The sequence below is a fragment of the Syngnathus acus genome, chromosome 16 (genome assembly GCF_901709675.1).
Source record: "Syngnathus acus chromosome 16, fSynAcu1.2, whole genome shotgun sequence".
In the NCBI taxonomy this organism is placed as follows: domain Eukaryota; kingdom Metazoa; phylum Chordata; class Actinopteri; order Syngnathiformes; family Syngnathidae; genus Syngnathus; species Syngnathus acus.
In genome coordinates, this window is record NC_051101.1 from 4,521,728 (window position 1) to 4,541,710 (window position 19,983).

Consider the following 19,983-nt stretch of genomic DNA (forward strand, 5'->3'; position numbering starts at 1 on the left):
CACCGTATATTTTAAATATATCATAAAATCGGCAAATATGTCCCTCATTAGTCATTACAACAATAACCCAGAATTATACTCACTAAAAACATTCCAATTATATAAATATCAATTGAAATACTATTATGAAACTCATACAGCACTGGAGTAAATTTAGCCTGTTTAAATTATATAAATATAAATTGAAATACTATTATGAAACTAATAGTACACTGTAGTAAATTTAGCCAGTTTAGGTGTTCTACATTGAGGCAATAGAATGCAGTAATTTAGTTTTTTGTGCAGTTTTTAAGCCTATCCACTTGATGGCGGCAACACCCTATCTTTCTGAGAAATAAAACTCTACCATAGTCGTTGACTACCACCATTTTATCTTAGATTTATATGCAAAAAAAAAAAAAAACCTGAAACACACACACCTGGTAACAAGGCAGAGTATTGTCTCTTGCAATATTCAGTAGCAATTTCCTTAACCAACCCTTTCGTTTGTACACGGAACTTGGCATCTGTTTTTCATTTGACTTGTTGGAGGCAATGACCAATACACACTGTGCCAAGCTTACGTGTATCAAACTATCAGGCCACTTTTTTTCCCCCATACACTTTTACTCAGTAAATAATGGGGAAAAAAGTACACCCATTAACTCTAATTAAATGTCAACAAGTTAGTCTACTGTGCAACACATGAATCATATATGTACATAACAGACAATAAGATCACCACAAATATCCATTAAATATAAAAGGTCAATTAACATAACATTGTATATAATGACTTGATTTGCTATCACTATCATATTACACAGCATCCTGAAAGGAGCAGTGTTTTCTTTTTCAAGTCCCACTGTCATATGCATAAATAAGGTTACTAAATTATGTATACACCTTCAATTATGTAATTTCTACACCACTGTGCATGACATTTGTATGGGGATGTTACTTTTTTTTGTACTTGGGTCCACATATGATGATTACAAAACACACTTTATAACTAAATAACACTGTTATTTTTGCAACCCTCGACAACAACATCTATTTCATCACCATCTCAGAGTGGACACTAAAGAACATTCAACTAAACCACAGCCAAAGTCATTTAAGTTAAAGCTGTTAAAATGGATGTTTCCTGGATGTCGCAAAATAAACTAAATCGGCGGTCACGATTGTAAAACAGTGCATAAAGACAGTTAAAAGAGAGAAAACCGGGCCCATAAAAAAATTATACTCACTCAGGGGGATAAGAGTGGGGGGGTTTCCTGAGACAGGAAGACCTGAAATAGCTCACAGCTCAATCATGCCTGAAGAAATGTTTCTGCTATTTTTGATCATCACTGAGAGCAGGGAAGATTAGGAACAGCCACTACTAACACCTCTTTCCGCTTTTGAGCATTTACAGCAAATGCATCCCGCTTCTAATACTCACAATGTTTTGAAAGGTTTAGTGAGACAGCTCGCTCATATGCTGCACACGGACAATGTAACATTCCATCATGATTAGTGCCTGCCCTTGTAGGGACAGATAAACTGTATTTGTTTTGTTTTACAATAGAATTTATGTGCTGTGTTTTGTTTTTTTATGTGACAAAAAAAATGTGACCTTTCTCTCACTGTTCAACCATAGAGATCATTTATGGAAACTGTTTTTGACAGTTAAGTCTCAGGGCCTTTGTAGTTCTTATATTGGGCCACGTGGTGGCATCTGTTCCCACTTCACACAAACTAAAGAGCTGAGGGGAAATTTACCTCAGTCCAGTTTATGAACAGACATAGTGGACTCATGAGACTGGAGTGGGTGGTTTGAAATGAGCCACTACGTTTTAATTTCAGTGCATGGTTATTATGCTATGCCAGAAAAATAACTCAGCATCTCAAGAAACGATAATGTCGTTAATGCAGGCATCAATAAATCTAAATGAATGAATAACTGTATTATAATGACATTGTAGATGATAATAGCTCCCAATTTGTGGGAATATATTGTAGATGATAATAGCTCCCAATTTGTGGGAATAGTTTGGGATTCTTTCTGCTATCGATTTGGTGTTCTCAAGCCTTGCTAAAAGAAACTAAAAGATTTTGGCTATACCCACTTTGGCTATACCCACTTTATAACCTCACCATTTGCAAAGCCAGAAAAAGACACTGTGTTACGAGTTCAGATAAAACACACACGTGCACACACACACGCACACATACACACACTTGAGCATACACACAAAACAAACTGAGGCTACAAAGCTATGGTAAGCATAAATTTGTTTTTTTTTTATGACATTTTGTGAAGGCAGCATTTGCATTTTGTAATGAGTTGTGACTAACCTGGAAACTCTCCTGAGTTAGCAGTGCCCATCTCAGATGCCTGGTCTCTGAAAGTGGAGGCTGGTGGAGAATCTCCATACCCCGGGGTTAAAGGTCGGTTTGGGGAGCCTGATTCAGGGTCACTCATGGAGCTCCACTGGTCTTTCCTTCTACTTTTTTCCTTGTCGCTCACTGATGTCCTGCTACCATCCTTTCTATGGAGTCGCTGGTGGACGATCATCTGGTGACGACTACGGAACATCTTCCCACATTCAAAGCACTCAAGGGATTTAGAGGGACCTTGAGACTGGGATGACCGTCTCCGTTCCTGGCGAGATGATGGCCGGTACTCCGAATCGCTGAGATTCTCTGGTGTCTGGTCTCCAGATGATGCTTGGTTTCCCAAACCAGAGCTGCTGCGGCGCTCTGTGTTGCGCTTTTCTTGAACTTGAAGGGCATAACCGTTGTTCTCTTTCTTGTAAACGACAGTGGCTGTAGCAATGTCTTCTTCTCCAATATTTCCTCCATCACTGGAAACCTTCATATTTTCAACTGGTTCTACAATTTTTCCTTTTGTAGCTAAATGCCATGCTTGGTAACTGCAAACTGGATCAAGCTCTGGGATTCTTCGACCCAGTATGGCATCACTTTCAACCTCCGCAGCCTTTACTGCAACAGACTGTAGGCCTAAGCAGTCAAGTAAACGTCTCTTTGAGGCTGGTGAATCTTCACCATCACTGGGTTGTGACTGGTTCTGAGGTTGATCTCCATAACTGAGACCATGGACTTTATCATGAGCCCTCAGGCTCTCTTTGCTATGAAACAGATTCCCACATTTAGAGCACATTTGGTAAACCGACTCAACAGAGCAAACAATTTCAGGATCTTGTGCTACATCATTGATAGTGGCAGGATGCTCAGCAGAATCAGATTTTGCACGAGACCGTGATCTGGTGTTGTGTGTTTTCATGTGGGATTTAAGAAACCAAGCTTCGCGGAAGCCCCGTCCACATATTTGACAGCAATGGTCTAGGATCCCAGCATGTTTCTTCATGTGTGACTTTAAGAACCAGGCTTGGGTGAACACCTGGCCGCAGGTTTCACAGGTAAAGGTCCCATCACACTTAGATTCATCTGGTTCAGCCACAGCTTCTTCCTTAACACTTGTCTGCTCCCCTGTGTCTACAGTAATGTGGACCTTCTCAATATGGCTCAGGAGCTGGTCCTCCCGCTGGGCCTCGTAGCCACAAAGACGGCAGCAGTAAGGCAGCTGATCACTTATAGTTTTCTCTCTTTTCACGCTCCTCACTGGCACTTTCCTGCGGCTATCTTCTGCACTATGACCACTGATCATCCGATTACAGGCTGAGCTGCTCTTGGTTGGACTTGTGCCTCCATCAAGACCTTCTGAAACAGTCATCTCCTCTTCCTCTGCGCCCCCTTCTTCCTCCTCATTGGAGTGGTGGCGAGAGAGCGTACCCAGTTTGTGACTGCGTATATGAACTTTGAGGTTGCCCTTCTGAGAGGCCCTGTGGTCACAGTAGGGGCATTTATAAGGGCGTGCGCCAGTATGGCGTCTCATATGCTGTGACAAAGAGCTCAGGAAAGGGAAGCTGCGGCCACAAACATTGCAGTCAAAAGTCTCTGGTATTTTGTCATCCTCACCCTCCGTATCATGTTTGGAATTCACCTTGATGGGAGTCAACTTTTCCCTCAGATTTCTAGCCTGAGTATCCATCGTGCCCACAGTGGGATTTGATCTACCCTGTTTATTGTACCTCTTTTAGGCAAAAAAAAAAGGATCAATCTACTGCTATCTGCCGTTGCACATCTAGGGATGTCAAGTAGGCCTTTGTTAGTCAATTGAAATGTTATCAGTCTGCAGTCATCCAGAGATGATGTATCAATGAGATCATATCAATTCATTTAACACTGTCTCGGTACAGGAAATAATGCCATCTTCATCTATCACTGTCACTAATTCAGTCAGTCTGAGTTATTCTGTATGTCCTAAATTGCAAAAATAATAATACATTTAAAATAGATATCTGACGTTTCACTATCTGCGAATGAAAATTGAGTTTTCAACTCTCCAGGTACCAAAAGGTTTTGATATTACGATTATTAGAACGCTTCTTTTCTTCATTCATTTCACTGGCATTTTTCCTCCATCTTTGTAGACAGATCAGCAATCGTTGACATAATCCACCTGAGAATGAAAAGGAAAGTGGGATATTGAGGTGGAAAGAAGTGGGACGAGAGGGGAATGAGACAAAAAGAGAAATAAAGTTCGTATAATTGTTTTCAGACATTCACTAAGTAGTAGGTTACATGTGATCATTCATTTTCTATAAAAATGAGTATAGAGTCACGCGTAAGGGGATTTTATCCGCTCCTGACTTTGGGCGAGAAGTGGATACACCCTCGCTTGTTTTAATTAACTAAACTAACTCGCTTGTGACAGTAACAATTAATTAAAAACCGAAACAGGAAATATGTTTCAAATTTTTTCGTAATGAGTCAACGAGTCTTTTTTTTCCCATTGAGATAGACATTCAAAATGGTGAAAATTGCTCACACTATCCTAAAAAAAATGTATACTTGACCCACGCATCATTAGAAATACAGTACACAACATTGCTTATTGTGCACTAAAAACTGAGCTGATGAATTATTCACTCATTTTCTACCGAGTATCCCTTTCAATCTAGCCAAGCTGACTTTGGACAAGAGGCAGAAAGATAACTTGTATTAGTTTCAAGTCAATCACAGGGCGGATACGATATTGACAAATAACAAATTTCCCTATACCCAACAAAATACCTACCAATAGAGGGTTAAATTAACCTAATATGAATGGGTTTTTTTTAGAGGAAGCCAGAGTACGCAAACCTCACACAGGAAGGAAGAGATTCAAACCCCAAATCTCTTGACTGTGAGGATGACCTGCTGACCTTGTTTAATGCTCAAACTTTGATACACGTTATGATAACATTAATTGCAAAGTTGTACTTATATATTTTGGTTACTGAGTGTAGATTGAATTCAGCGGTGTGCCCCCTCTCCTTTAAATGTATTTATGTACAACATCCATCTGAATGATTGTGCAATGATTTGTGGAGGGGTTGGGGGCTCTGACGCCACACCAGCTGAGTTGACACTTTACACAATCATGGTGGGGGAAGAGGAGGGTGGATGTTCCGTGTTCACATCAGCAAGATCAGCAATGCCACCATATTCCCTCCCCATAATGGCCTCACAAACCTGCCTCTGCTCACATGACAAGGTTCTTAAGTACACAAAAGGAAGTGGCTCTTAAGACAAATTGCCTTCCATTCTCAAACTGGAACGAAATGCTGTCGCAGTGAGGCTCAAAATGAAAGGGAAAGAATAATGATGGTATTTTGAAACGGGACAGATTTGAGACCATATACTGTATATTTACATTAGGCATGGACACTGAGCTTTTGCAGTTATTGTTCAGATTACTTTGTTTTTGAGATAAAAAGGACGTCTGTTTTACTTTATATGTCCATCATATTTACAATAAGAATAACCTTCACTTAGCTTGATAAACTGTTGCTAGAGTACCCCAATTTAAAAATACATACTTTCCTTATGAACAAGGTTTCACCAAGTGTCTCTGTCACAATTCAGAAACTTTTGAAAGATGAAAATTGCCTTTTATTAATTTGAGAGATCCTTGAAACTCAAATGGTGGACAATAAGAAATTAGACAAATGCAATTGTTAAAGACCATAATAGAACCAGTGATAGGCTCTAATTATAAGAGGATAATTGATCATTACCACATGAGGATTTTAGCACATGAACATGAACAATTGTACGTCTTTATAACTTGCACTGAAATTAATACCCAGTACCGGAGCCACCTATTTATGGAGACTCTTTCTTTTATTGAAATCAGTAAATGGCTCACGATGTTTCCTGCTCAAGTCCTCAAGACTTCTACTTACAAACCTACAAAGTAGACTAAATGAGTCAGAGGTAGATTAAAAGTTTGATGTATATATTATAGCCATTCATCCATATCTATCCATCCATTATCTGTACAGTGTATCTGGAATTAATAATGTAATATATTATAATTATAATATAATATAATATATAATATATTAATTAATATAATATAACATTATATATATATATATATATATATATATCCATATACAACACAACATTATATATGACATATGTATATAATATACATATAATCTAAGAGATTCCTTAGCAACCAAAGAGACTTCTGATTTGAATCTGGGGACAAACAGACACAGTAAAAAAAAATCAAGAGTGAACCTTCTGTTTGAATGCTGACAAACACACACCCGCACACAAGCAATTCAACTGTGCAAGGAGCAAAACAGAGGGCCTTTTAAATTTGCCCACACATCTTTTGGAAACCACAGTGTTCCACACAAGGCAGCATTGCAAGTTTAACCGTTTGTACAGAGGGTTACTCACAAACTCATACAGACACTACTTTGCAGAGGACAACATACAGTGAGGGCTTTGCAGAGAAAAAAAATCTTGCCAGCCTCCGCACAGTTAATCATGAAGTGGAGACACTAGCTGCTCAGAGTGGGACAAGGAAAGTGGCACTATGCCTAAAATGCAGTGACACACATGCATAGTGTGTATTCTTAGTCCAATCAATAATCCATTATGAACACACTGCTCTTCATCCCCCGCCCCATCCCTGCTTTAAACTCCCAGACAAGGGGGTCTGCTGTAGCGAGTATGAGTGAGAGGAATGGAGCTCAGCTGGATGTATGCATACAGCACACACATGCACACAAACACACACACACTTACTGCCCATTCAAAACACACACACAGAAGACTGATGGTTTCCAGGTCAGCTGTAATGAAAAAACGATTTTTTTAAGGGGAAAAAAAAGTTATAATAGTATAACATTTTATGCCTGAAAAGTTTTGTCTGCAGGGGAAAGCGGAATTTATCTTTACTTTAGAAATGTAATATAAATATAAAAGGAATATTAAATGTCTTGGAAAAAAAGTTATTTTAATAAAGTCTGTGGATGAGGCATAGAATATATTGCCATGTGAGCAGTTTAACAATGTTGATTTTAAGGTTGGTAGTTCACATGGTTTCTGCTTTTCATTCATTGTGAGTCAAATTTAGAGTACCAGCTGTTGGGTAGGTGATGTCAAATAAAAGGATTATTAAAAAAAAAAACACCTTTACAACGATATCAAAGTTCAGTTGACTTAAAAGTGATGGTATATGTAAAGGAATGCCAACGTAGTTCCACTTGTTGCTTTGCAAGTATCGCAACTGATGTAATTTATATTTCAATAAAAATTAAATATACCAAATCATAAAGTGAATGAGTGTGCCTGTTATATAGTAGTTTGTGCCTCAAAATTGTGATTACTTCTGATTTTCCACAATTTAGTTGTCTTATGTCCCGGACTGTCACAGCAGGTCATGCTCATAAGCAGGAAGAGCACTGGGAGGGGGTGGGGGGGGCAGCATTGTTGGGCTCCTCAGTTCCCATACTATCCCTGGTTCTATCAGTAAACCCCCCAAGCATTAAACTAAACCAGGACAATGGGGGGAGGGGGGGGGCTGCCTCTGTCCGTCCCTTCTCAACGCCCATCCCAACCTATTTGCGTGAGAAGGGCCATTAGATTAAGAATCCACTGGGTCTGTGTGTATGCATCTGCAGGAAGTAGCAGGTGTTTAGGTCAATACTGTCATTTTACATTTTGGTGACCGCTCCATGCTAGAGGGATTACCGAATAGTCCACAAGGGAAAAGGATAGTCAGTCTCAGGTCATTTTGTCAGTACAAATGTGATACGTGTAGTTTTCTGTTGGCTAAATGTTATTCACATTTACTGATAATCACCTGCAAATCAAACTAGAGTATCAAATTAAGAGAATCAGAATCTAAAACATGTAAATAATTATCCACGCTTACACAATGTCCTTGCAATCTAGTAATCACAACAAAATGCTGTATTTTTAAAGGACATCTTCCACTCTGTGTTCTTTGATAGTGTACGTGTTAGTGTACTTTATATGTACGTTAGTGTGTGTATCAATGTTGAGTATGGATGCTTCCCTCCCCCTCTGTCTCAAACTCTGCCTGTTTTTCTCACACTACTCGTTAACCCCTGGGTTCTCCAGTCTGTAGAACCCCCACCATCATCATGTCCCCCTGTAGCACAGCAGCATTCTTCTTAACCCCCCACCTCGCTCTCTTTCTCACACACACACACATGCACATGCACACGCACGCACACACACACACTTAAACTTCACTTCATTTCTATAACTAGGTCCACTTGATTGTTTAAGAAAATGACATGTTCTTTACTGTGTATTTATTTCATCATCAACAATATTTACTTTTCAGGATAGTATTAGGACAGGAAAGGAGTAAACATGAGCACTGCCTCAAGCTGTATATTCCAAACGTGTGTCGTCCATTTCTCTAGCTCAAGATACAGCGTAGCGCACCATAGTACCTCATGTAATTGCTGGTTTACAAAGTAACTAACTGTACATGTTCTGTTACGTGAAAAAACACAAATTGTGTGTCCAAGAAGGTCTTATAAGGGCAGAGTGTATATTGTAGAGTTTTCTAAAAGCAAACTATAAATTGAAACCTGATCAGAAATAAATCAAACTTCTGTGCGGAATACTGGATGAGTGACACTGGGAAGCTACAAATGCACCTTGCAAAGCTGAACATCAGAAAATAAGATTTGTTTTGTATTTGCTTTATAGCTAATGTCGTTCTTTTTTAGTCTAGTATACCTCACTTGAAATTCTGTGTCTGATACAACAAAACCACAGGGGTCGGGTTGTTTGTGACATTCATCGGTAAAATATATCCACCCACAAATTGTCATTGTGTTTTTTTCAACGTCTTTTTTTATTCATTTGAGTATGTGTCATTTGGCATTGACATAAAACTATACTCTATGATTATATTTAATTACTTTCAATTATGTGCACCACTTTCAAATGTTTAGTCATTACAGGGGATTTAATTGTACACGTGGGTGTAGCCAGTGACAGCCTTCCGGCATGCTAAAGAATTCACTGTTCTCCTTGAATTGTTCAGTCGAACTCAGCATGTGACTAAACCCACCTGCAGTAGAAAGCGTTCCCTTGATATGTTACTTACTCTTACTTCAAATGTAAGTGTCAGTGATCATGTTTTCTTTGACTAGTCTGTTACACCAAAACAACCAGTGGGCGGTCTGCAGTTCTTTTGGCATTGGCAATTTTTTTTATTTTTCTGACAAACTCAGAAACAACTCATGTTAACATTATACTAACGCTCCAGTTTAACTGCAGGGACTTTTCAACGTATTTCCGGTGGCTCTGATGTTGAAATGATATTGGGCGCAACTTCCTGTGATGACTTAAACCAATGGGAGAATCTAGGCAGGCAGTAAAGTGCAAAACTGCACACAAGAGAACATTGCCCTAAATGATATTCACACTTTCCAAATGCAAAAGGACCTTGTTAATTTCATGATGAGGACATACTGTAAATTAAAGACTAAAATTTCATGTTCTGTACACTAGCACATATGGTGCAAAACATTCAGAAATGCACCACGACAAGTAAACATGATGATAACAGTATCACTAATGTCTGAAGTGTTTTCATCAAAACATTTGCAAAATAAATAGTGTGGTTAAACAAATATGTTTAAAAAAAATCTGCAAACAAATGCTAAAATATCTGTGGAAATTGATAGAATACTTCAGTGCTTGATTTCAATCTAAATTGAAATTCCTCTTGATGTTTTTACTCAATGTCAGAATGTCCGCTCCTCTCAGAACTCTCGTGACTATCTCCCTCCTGTTGCCTACTCTTCTCTGCTGTCCTCCATCCATCTGCAGCCCCAAACAACCTCTGCAAGACCTAAATCAGTCTCTGTGAAGTGTAATTAAACTGGTGACCTCAACACTACCCACCAGTCTTTCACACTGATGTAACCGTTTTATTTTACTCATCATTGCGCCAAGAAAGCCCGGCCATCAGAGAAGCGAGGATTTTACTCACGTGTACAATACATAGGCACATCCGTCCTTTACAACATCAGAAAACAGTTTCAATGCCGGGAGCTGCGCAGAGTTTCTTTTAGTGGGAGACTGTTCCCTCTGATATTCCTGTTTTCAAGATAATCAAATTGGAGTGGGGCTATTCTGACCATTCAGTTTGGAAGGGAAAGAAGATAATATCCGAAAACATACTCGGCAGATTCATACCACACAAACACGTCTACACTGACAATGATAGTTTTGCACAGAAATCTATAGAAAATGTTTGGCCTCAAACAGAAAACAACATTGTTTGGTATCTTACCTCGTTCAATCATATCAAAAATTGTGATACTAATGTACAATGTTGGACAATCATAATCCATCCATCCATGTTCTGTACCACAACTGATGACCTTGAGGCAGAGACGAGGCAAACCAAATGCTATTGTTTCTTTACTTGCCGGGAGTTGTTCTCTCCTGAAACTCAAATCACTAAAATAATAAAATAAATGACGTGGACTAAAAACAAAAAAACTAACGGGATGGACCAAGCAGAAGAGTGTAATTTGCAGTGATTGTTTCGATGATTTTGACTTCAAAGATCAAATGTAAGTGGACAGTGGTGAGGGATGCTGTCAAGCTGAAAGAGGAACTCTATTGGGCTTATTTGGAACGTAGGACTCCGGAGGCAGCTGAAGGGTAATGACTGGCCAAGCGGAAGGCAGCCTTGCCAGTCATCGAGGCAAAAATTCAGATTTAGGAGGAGTTTTAGGAGTCCAAGGTGAGCAACTTCCAAACAGTCTTAAATTCTAATTCTTAAAACTCTGATCCACCACCAATTATCTCATGAGGGGGAAGCCTCAACAACAACAATTAGTTGGCATGGGGCATTGCTGACCTTATGTTGTGAATTGGCAGAAAGGAATGTCTCCACATGAGGAAGCAGAGACTTCTCTAGGGTTGAGGTCACTGAGAAGGTTAACAAGCTCCTCCATGGCAAGGTCCCTGGGGTGAATTATATGCCCTCAAAGTTCCTAAAGGGCCTGGATGTTGTGGGGCTGTGCTGGTTGACACACTTCCACAACATCGCATGGACATCAGAGCTAGTGCCTCTGGATGAGTGGACTAGAGTGATGGTTGCCCCGAGGTTGTGTTCCAACTACTGGGGTATCACACTCCTCAGCCACCTTCGTAAGGTCTTTTCAGACGTGTTGGGGAGGAAGGTTCATCGGGGAGTTGAATATCATTTTCAGAAGCAGCAATCTGGCCATGGAGCAGCTCTGCACACTCAACAGGGTACTGGAGGGTGCCTGGAGGTTCACTCTACTACTCTACAAGTGCTTTGTGGACTTACATAGACAGGCATTCGATCGTCTACCCTGTACTCTTGTGTGGTCTGGGAGTAGAGGGTATTGGACTCAATAATTACGGGCTGTTCGATCCCCATGACTGGTTTCAGTTTAGTCTGCATATCGAGTAGTAAGTTGGATTTGATTCCTGTGAGGGTTGGACTCTGCTAAGGCTCCCCTTTTTCACAAGGAGTTCAAGTATCTTGGGGTCTTGTTCTTGAGTGAGGGGGTAATGGGGCGTAAGTTCGACAGACGAATCGGTACAGTATCTGCAGTGACACGTTCTGTATCAGCCTGTCGTAGAAGGAGCTAAGCCGGAAGGCGACACTCTTGATTTACTGGTCACGCTACATTTTGACCCTCACCTATGATCATGAGCTGCAGGTGATGACTGAAAGAATAAGATGCCGCATACAAGCAACCAGGAGGGAGATGAGATGGCTTGGGCATCTTGTTAGGATTACACCGAGATGCCTCCAGAAGTGGTGGTTTGTAGGTGTTCAGGGCCCAAAGGACGATCCAGGACAGGCTCGATAGACTATGTCTCCAGAACAGATGAAAAGAGGAAAGGCAGCAAAGGTAAGATAAGTGTTAAGTTGTGATGTAAATTCACGGCAGGAGATAGAGTGCTAGAGGAAGAGCTGATGGAGTGCGATCAAGAGGGAGAGATAATGTAGCAACAAGGACAGAGAGGCTGTTCTATGTTGAATATGTAAACCTTTAGAGTAAAATGATTAAATAACTATTGTCAAGCTGTTTATGTATTTTTTTGCTCAGGAAAATAAAACTAGCGATTTCTTTCTTTTTTTTTTTTTTTTTTAAAAAGATCAGAACATAGTTTCCTTATCCAACACACCAGATTCAACTAATCAAGATTGTTATAAGACTTCTTTATTGGTTGGGTATGAGATGATCATTTAATTGTGTTGAAAGAGGGAAAGAAACAAACAGAACAGCTCCCCTCGAGGACCATAGGGTTCTCCCACTATACAGCACTTGTTCATTGGCTGCAGAAAAGCCTCTATTCACACTCCACACTGCTTCTTCACCCACCACAGTCATGATGACATTGCGCACCATGAAGCACCAGCTCGGAGTTGCGACGTCAGCCATACATCGTTGAATGGGGGAATGCAGGGACCATTGTCTCTGCCGTGGGTCAGTTTACTGCTGCTGAGTAAGTCTAAAAAAGCTTAACACCACTGAATGTCTGCAAACTATGACCAATGGTCACCAAAATCAATTCTTATCTTAAAATAGGCAATTTCATTTGGTCTTGTCTCGGTGTCGGAAAGGGCGGACTCTGAAATTTTTATTAAGGCTGGGTCGAGACCATGCCAGTACGTACAACTGTGATCAGTGAGAAACGTGAACAGTAAGAAACAGAAAAAGCAGCTGCTGCGCTAGCTTCCCAGTGTTGCCTGGAGTGCCACGCCCCCCTGCACACAGTTGCAGTCTAGGAAGAGTCTCTTGAAAAAATAATTAAAAAAATGTTGACAAACTTGTCAGTAATTAAGTTTAATTTCCAAAACCAGACGGATATAATTTTCCAAGTGAAATGTAAGCAAAAACACTCTGCAGCATGCAAATTCTGTGGTTCACTGTTACTGAAACTGCTGGCTCATCTAATGAGAGGAAGACAGATAAAGTAACCACACTGGCAGTTAAAATCAGAATACACCATTCTAAGACAATGAGCAAACATAAGCTCTTTGTACCGGCAATTTTTTGCAACATTCAGAGCTAACAGCGACTTAATATTATAGCCAAGTTAATTTGCATAGCATTGTCAAAAGCAAACAAACACAAAAGCAAACAATGAACACGTCAAGTATTAGTCAAGCCCAGGGCGTTGCTTGGGAGGTTCCCATGCAATGGAAACGTTATCCATTATACCAGTAAATGTGATGAGCTTTAGACACAACCAACCGGACATGTTTCTTATCTACAGAAAGTTGTTTTAGTTTTCTCTCTTTTCTCTCCCTCTCTGTGTGGCTCTCTCTGTCTCTCTCCCCTACTACTATTACTACTACTACTACTACTTTAATTACTTTACTTTAATTGTTGGAAAATTCCATTTGTGAAAGAAAAATAACAAGACATTGCTACAATATTACCAAGACAAACAAACTCAGCACTGAACTTCAGATCGTTTCGTTGTTAGGAAAGGAAGAAGAAAAATAATACATTTTAATCATTTAGATGTGATTATAGACAAAAATTATGGGGAAATATAAGAAAATATTGATGCAAAAAAGTGATGGTCATAACAAACAGGCCTTGCCTACGGCATTCGCTCCCCAGCGATCATCCTCACATCTGGATACAATGTGGGAACAGCTAGGGCATTGAGGCCAAGGGGATAGCTGAAGGGAGGGTGTGCTGGGGAATTCTTTTTTTTTCTTAAAGATTTAGGAGCCAGCGTAGAAGGTGGTGATGATGATGGTGGATGTGGGGTTGTGTGTATTGCAGTGGAGGTGAGGTGGGAGGGGGTTCTACTAAAAGGCTCCCTGTCTTTTGTCTCTTCTTTCCTGTGTAGTTGACTGCAAGGCCTCCAAGCTACAGACAGGCAGACAGCTGGGAGGTGAGGTGAGCAGCAAAAAGCAGCCCCCAAAACACAATCCGGGGGCTAAACTACAAACTACTATCTTATAGTATGGCAGGAAACAACATCAGATACAACAGCCAGCTGATTATCTTTGTACATGCTTGATTTGATGGGAAAATGAAGCTTCAGATATTCTTCATTTCTTCAACTAATTGTACTTTTTGACTACTCAGTTGGTTAAAAGAAAGGGATTTAAGAAATGGCGAGTCAGTGTGTTTTCGGCCAATCAAAACCTACATCTGGTTCATGAAAAAAAATTTAAGCTTCATTTTGTCATCACTACAAAATTGTACATCAAGGGCTGTTACTCTGTTCTTAGACATTAAAGTCTCAAGTGTAAAAAAACCAAATTTACTTATTCAGATTTGTTTAAAATATAAAACAATTCATAATATCTTGCAACACCAAAACACGAGTGGTCAAAAAACTGATTTAAGAGACCAATGACAAGACACAGGTTAAAAGTCTACCTTGAGTATAAACTATTTTTGGCACGTGTATTGTCTTATTCATACAATTAAACAGTCAAGCATCTCTAAATTATTCAATAATCGGCAATATCTGGGGTTTTCTTTTGTTTCCTATACAATGGAATGGCTGGATGAGGTCCAGTTTTTGTTCACATGCTCTCCCATATACAGATGCAATCATGCATTCACACATTCACTAAAAAGCATGGCAAGGTTAGACTGACATCGAGGGCTAACGATTAGTTCTTCTGTGGACTGAATGATTAGCTGCAGTAGCCTGGAGACATTTCCAGCTTGTTTCCCTAAGTTAGTCAGACAGGCAAAATCATTGGCCTTCAATCTGCACTGCAGCCACCTTCTTACTTGCCCAAAAAAAAAGACAGTTGAACAGTTGAAGGATTTGGGGAAGGGAGTGTGTGTGTGTGTGTTTTGTTGATTCAAAGTGATTTTTGTATTTAAGTAATAATTACATGTATAGTGGTAGTAGATGTAGTTGTTGTCGAAGTTTGTGAGCATGCAGCACACATATATATATATATGAATAGGTACTACCAAGACATTCTTTAACTATAATGCAATAATAATATCTCGTCTGGAAAACTTCCCAACAAGGTTTGAACACATACTGTAAAGCACACTCTGGCTTGTGTCCTCAAATAATATAGTTGGGTTTTCATTTTGTAGTGACTACTTTTAGTCAGGTTGTAGCTAGAAGGGAAGCATGATGCATATTGTTCCCTTAAGTTGTCCAAAATATGGCCCGGGGGCCAGTTGCGGTCCGCCATCCATTTTTCAGTAAAAGGCTAGTTTAAAAAAGTCTAGAGGTGGGCAGAGCAAGAAAGGAGGGTGTAAAAACATAGATGCCAATACTACTAATAATAAATTGATAGATAGATATAGACTAATAGACTAATAGATAGATATATTGTAGTTTTACAAGATATACAAGGAAAAAACTATTTACAACTAAAATAATTATAAAAATTAAGTTGATAAAAATGATTCAATTTTAGAAACAAAAATGGTTCCTTCCACTCTTCTCTGTAGCAAGGTCCGATTTATGAACATTGATAATTATCAAGTAACGGTTTTAAAGATGATCCGCTTGCAACAATTTTCTGGCGTTGTGGTTCTGAATGTTGAGATAGGATTTAGTCGCATACAGGCCTGAGACCACACCGTAATCTTGAAAATCTAAACTATTTGCCTTACCCGCTGTAACAGAAAATTGCTACGTAGCTGTGTGTTTAATTAATAGATTTAAAAAAAAAATCTGTATGCGGCCCTCAAATAAAAAACAACATATTTTTGGACGAGAACATCAGCGTCTATGTGTGAGTGTGTTATTCAAGAGCAATGTCACAACTTTTTCTAATTTACAGTATTACTACTTCCTCTGTTGGCCAACATTGTCATCATCTGAACTGTATGCATCTATGAAGTTTATAGTAAACAGTGAAGCATAAAAGCAATGCAAACTCTCTAAAACTGCTATGAAATGGGCAGTGACAACTTCATAAATATTTAATGCATATTCATCTCATACAATACGCTATTTATAGAATAAAAACAATATAGGGGAACCCTTGTTTGTTTATCTTCACTATAGACAATTATTGGCTGTTTAAAACATGTGGAGTGTGTTTATCAACTGCAACAAAGCAGCAGATGCTCACAAGAGGGAGGCTCTCTGCTTAAGAATCTGTTCCTCCAACCCCCACTCACCCTTAATGCCCTCCAGGCTGCTGTGTGTTTGGATTAAGTTTAGGTCCCATGTCACATCCCGAAGAAGACCCACTGTCACTCCTTCTAAATATATGGACTCATTTGCCCCCACTTATAAAATATATAATGGCAAAATATGTCATTTATCTGTCTGACCACAGGTTCTAAAGATATAGTGATTATAACTTTAATGTTGATTTAGTGGCCATAATTTTGAATATAATAAATTTGATAAAGGAAGAATATACTTACTAACTGATTTTACCGAAAACATTGTGTGAGTGAGTTTTAATGGAAATATATGCATACATACTTACGAACATACTTGCGTTCAGATTTATTTTCCTAAGGTAACCAATACAGGATTTAAATATAATTCTAATGAGTGAATCAGTCCGTCCATCCCTCCCTCCCTCCCTCCCTCCCTCCTTCCTCTCTCTCTCTCTCTCTCTCTCTCTCTCTCTCTCTCTCTCTCTCTCTCATTCAATCCCTGACCACAGCCTCGTGGTTCTCGCCCAGCTAAGCTTATTTCTCTTCTTTAATCCTGCAGCAATCACCACCAACAATGACATGCGCTGGTCATAGATGCAGGCAGAACTATGATCTCTATGTTAACTAAAACTGATTAGTACATTTAATTGATCCTTAACATTCAAACGGCTGCACTGTGGTCACATTTGCTATTTTACTGGATGTTTACGAACACGTATGCAGACTGGATAATACTAAAAGCTTGATGACTTAATTTGGCATGTAATATTGTTCTCTTTTTAAAACGTCATTTTATACGACCCAGCAAGAAAAGGTATTAGTCTTCACAGAGCTCTAAATCTGATTGCAACACAATGAAAGCTCATCCTTTGTAGCAGTCCGAACACTGATAAATGGGGTTTATACTTGGCAATTATCAAAAGATTATTAGCCGCTTATTAAGATACAGCTTCTGTTTGATAAGGGTCTCTGCCACTGCAAGTTAAAGACATGGGCAGTGTTATGTGACCTTAATCATAGCCATTATCATAGGAGTGGAAATAGTGCGCTAGCCGGGCAAGTTATTCCAGTGCGGTTATTTGTAGAGTGGAGAAGTATTCAAAAAGCAAATATGTCAAATTCACACCCACGCGAAGGTGCAGATGACTGTGGAAAACATCAGCATGTCAAATGAGCATTACTCACATTAAACACCTCGGTCATCAGACACACTGATAAAAGTATCGCCATGAAGTAATCTAATAGCAAATTGCTGCTACATATGTTGCATAATTATTTTGCACTGGTTGAAACTAAAATTGGATCAATGGAGTTATCAACAGTAATAGGCCAGATTCATTGATTTTATTCTAGGTAATTAATGCTCTGCTCGTACTCAATAAAAATCAACAATGAGTGGTTTTGTCAAAATCATGCATGCATATGCTATTTTTTTGCCCTCAACCATTTAACAGTCACACATTGACTACAACCACACTTTGAGAATGTGGCCCTATATTGTGATGCTGTGGTTCATTGTTTTGCATGCAATTAATAAGGTTACACAACTGAGAATGTGGACAACGCTGATAGGATAATGGAGCCTTTTAAACAAAGGACAGAAATATAATTGCCAAAACACATTTGGTAATGAATAAAGAACACTGCTATTATTTTTTTCCTTTGATTTATTGAGTCATCTCTGTGAACCAATAGTAATTGCATCAAAAACTGGTTCCTTCCCTTTAAAATAAAACAAACAAAAAATAGTATGCAGTAGAAACCTCTCCAGTTGCATTATTATTGTGACTTCTTAGAGGATACTACAACCCTGAACTACAATTAGGTTCGCCCAAATCCATTGATTACAACCTTAGACCTCTAATCTGTTTTGTAATTAGACACTTTCAAAAAAAGCAACATTGTTTTCCATATGCATTGTTGTTCTATCTGTATAGGAAATGCTATTATTCTCTCACATGTAGCTGTTTTTGTTGACCATCAACCCCTTTGGGAAGTCTCCTGTTATACCTTCTAAAGCCTACATTAATTTCCCCAGATAATTGTTATAATTCAAAGAAACAATGCTGGGAATATGACCAGGCAGTGTGACTAAATTGAGCCAACTCATTGGTTCATATCAGTGGATTCCTTGCCCAACTATTTAAGATAATTCCAGACTTCTGGCTGCACTGACTAAACAATACTAGTATTATCAACAGTTGAGACCAACACAACACATTCCTCTCTCCCTTCCCTGCCAGCAAGGGCGAAGATTAAAATGTGCTTGTGCCTGAATCCCCACAGTGGCACCTCCCCTGCCACCCAACAACTCCAAACCCTCTGCTATAATAAGCCTCTGATCACTACATTAATGTCTTGGACTCTAATTTAGACAGCAAAGAGGCTTTACAGTGTACTACCTGAATAACTTTGACTGCATTGATCCTTATGAGAAGAGGGGGATACAGATGTGACCCAAATAAAGAGATTAACTGTCCACCTGTTACTGCAGTATCCAAAATCTGCCAACTCGGAATGATGTAGTAAAACACTACAGTATACAGTACATATATCACAAGTTGAAAGATAGATGCATAAAAATTTCATTCCATGAGATTAAGCAGTGTTTCCCACGGAGGGCTCTTTTATTATTTAATCCAGAGTCTTAGCGTTTCTAGGCTAACACAGTGAGATTGCCCTTTAAGAATGAAAAACCCCACCAAGCGGCAAAGGATCAATGCCATCACTGCAAAATAGACAGCAGACCTTGTATCAATACTGAGTTGAGAGAGCTGTGCAGTGTATATTCTCCGAGCGTTGGTGATGATACTGAAGTGTCGCAAAGTGAATTTCAATTGAGAAAATGATCAATGGAGAAAATCAGAAGCAGGGCCAACCAGATAAAGGTTGTAGTTTTTTTTTTTTTATCAAATACATTGATGTGTCAGTTCGAAACCACCCAACATTTACACATTGGTTTTGTGTATAAGTTAGATGGGATATGCAAGCATTGTATAAGATATTACACAATATTATTTGATTGTATTCTTCGAGCACATTTATTAACTACTTTTAACTACTATTTTTCACCTTTTTTCTGATCAACAAAGCATGGCAGTGTTGGCTGACAAGTTTATATGTCTGGCATCTTTTATTCCACTATATGGCCTAAATAAAAAATATACTATTATGTAAAGTATGTATACAAAATTATATATTTTATTCCATCACATTTATCATAATCTTAGTTACTCGATACTTCATAATAACACATGAAGAAATTCTTTGTTGTTATAACGCCTAAAAAGAGGACCACGAAGCGGAATAGTCCTGCCTTTACTGATGTGGTGGTGATACCTTAAAAAGGAGGTTGTGAAAATGAGACGCAGGTAATCAGAAAGTCTTTAAAATGTGTACTACTACTCGCTTAAAAAAAGGAGCATTTTAGTTATATATAACATAATAACACGACTGATACTAAACTTACTTAAGACTTGATACTAAT

At 38.9% G+C, this 19,983-nt stretch overlaps 1 protein-coding gene across 3 annotated transcripts in view; it reads right to left on the reverse strand.

The window, feature by feature from the left end:
- The window catches only part of LOC119135698 (zinc finger protein 516-like), a 35,856-nt gene that overhangs the window by 12,993 nt on the left and 2,880 nt on the right, over positions 1–19,983 (reverse strand). For all 3 annotated transcript variants that reach the window (XM_037273472.1, XM_037273473.1, XM_037273474.1), the window contains exon 2: positions 2,320–4,507. In XM_037273472.1, coding sequence (XP_037129367.1) covers positions 2,320–4,036 — 1,717 coding nt within the window. In that variant the 5' untranslated portion in view covers positions 4,037–4,507. The remainder of the gene's footprint in view (positions 1–2,319; positions 4,508–19,983) is intronic.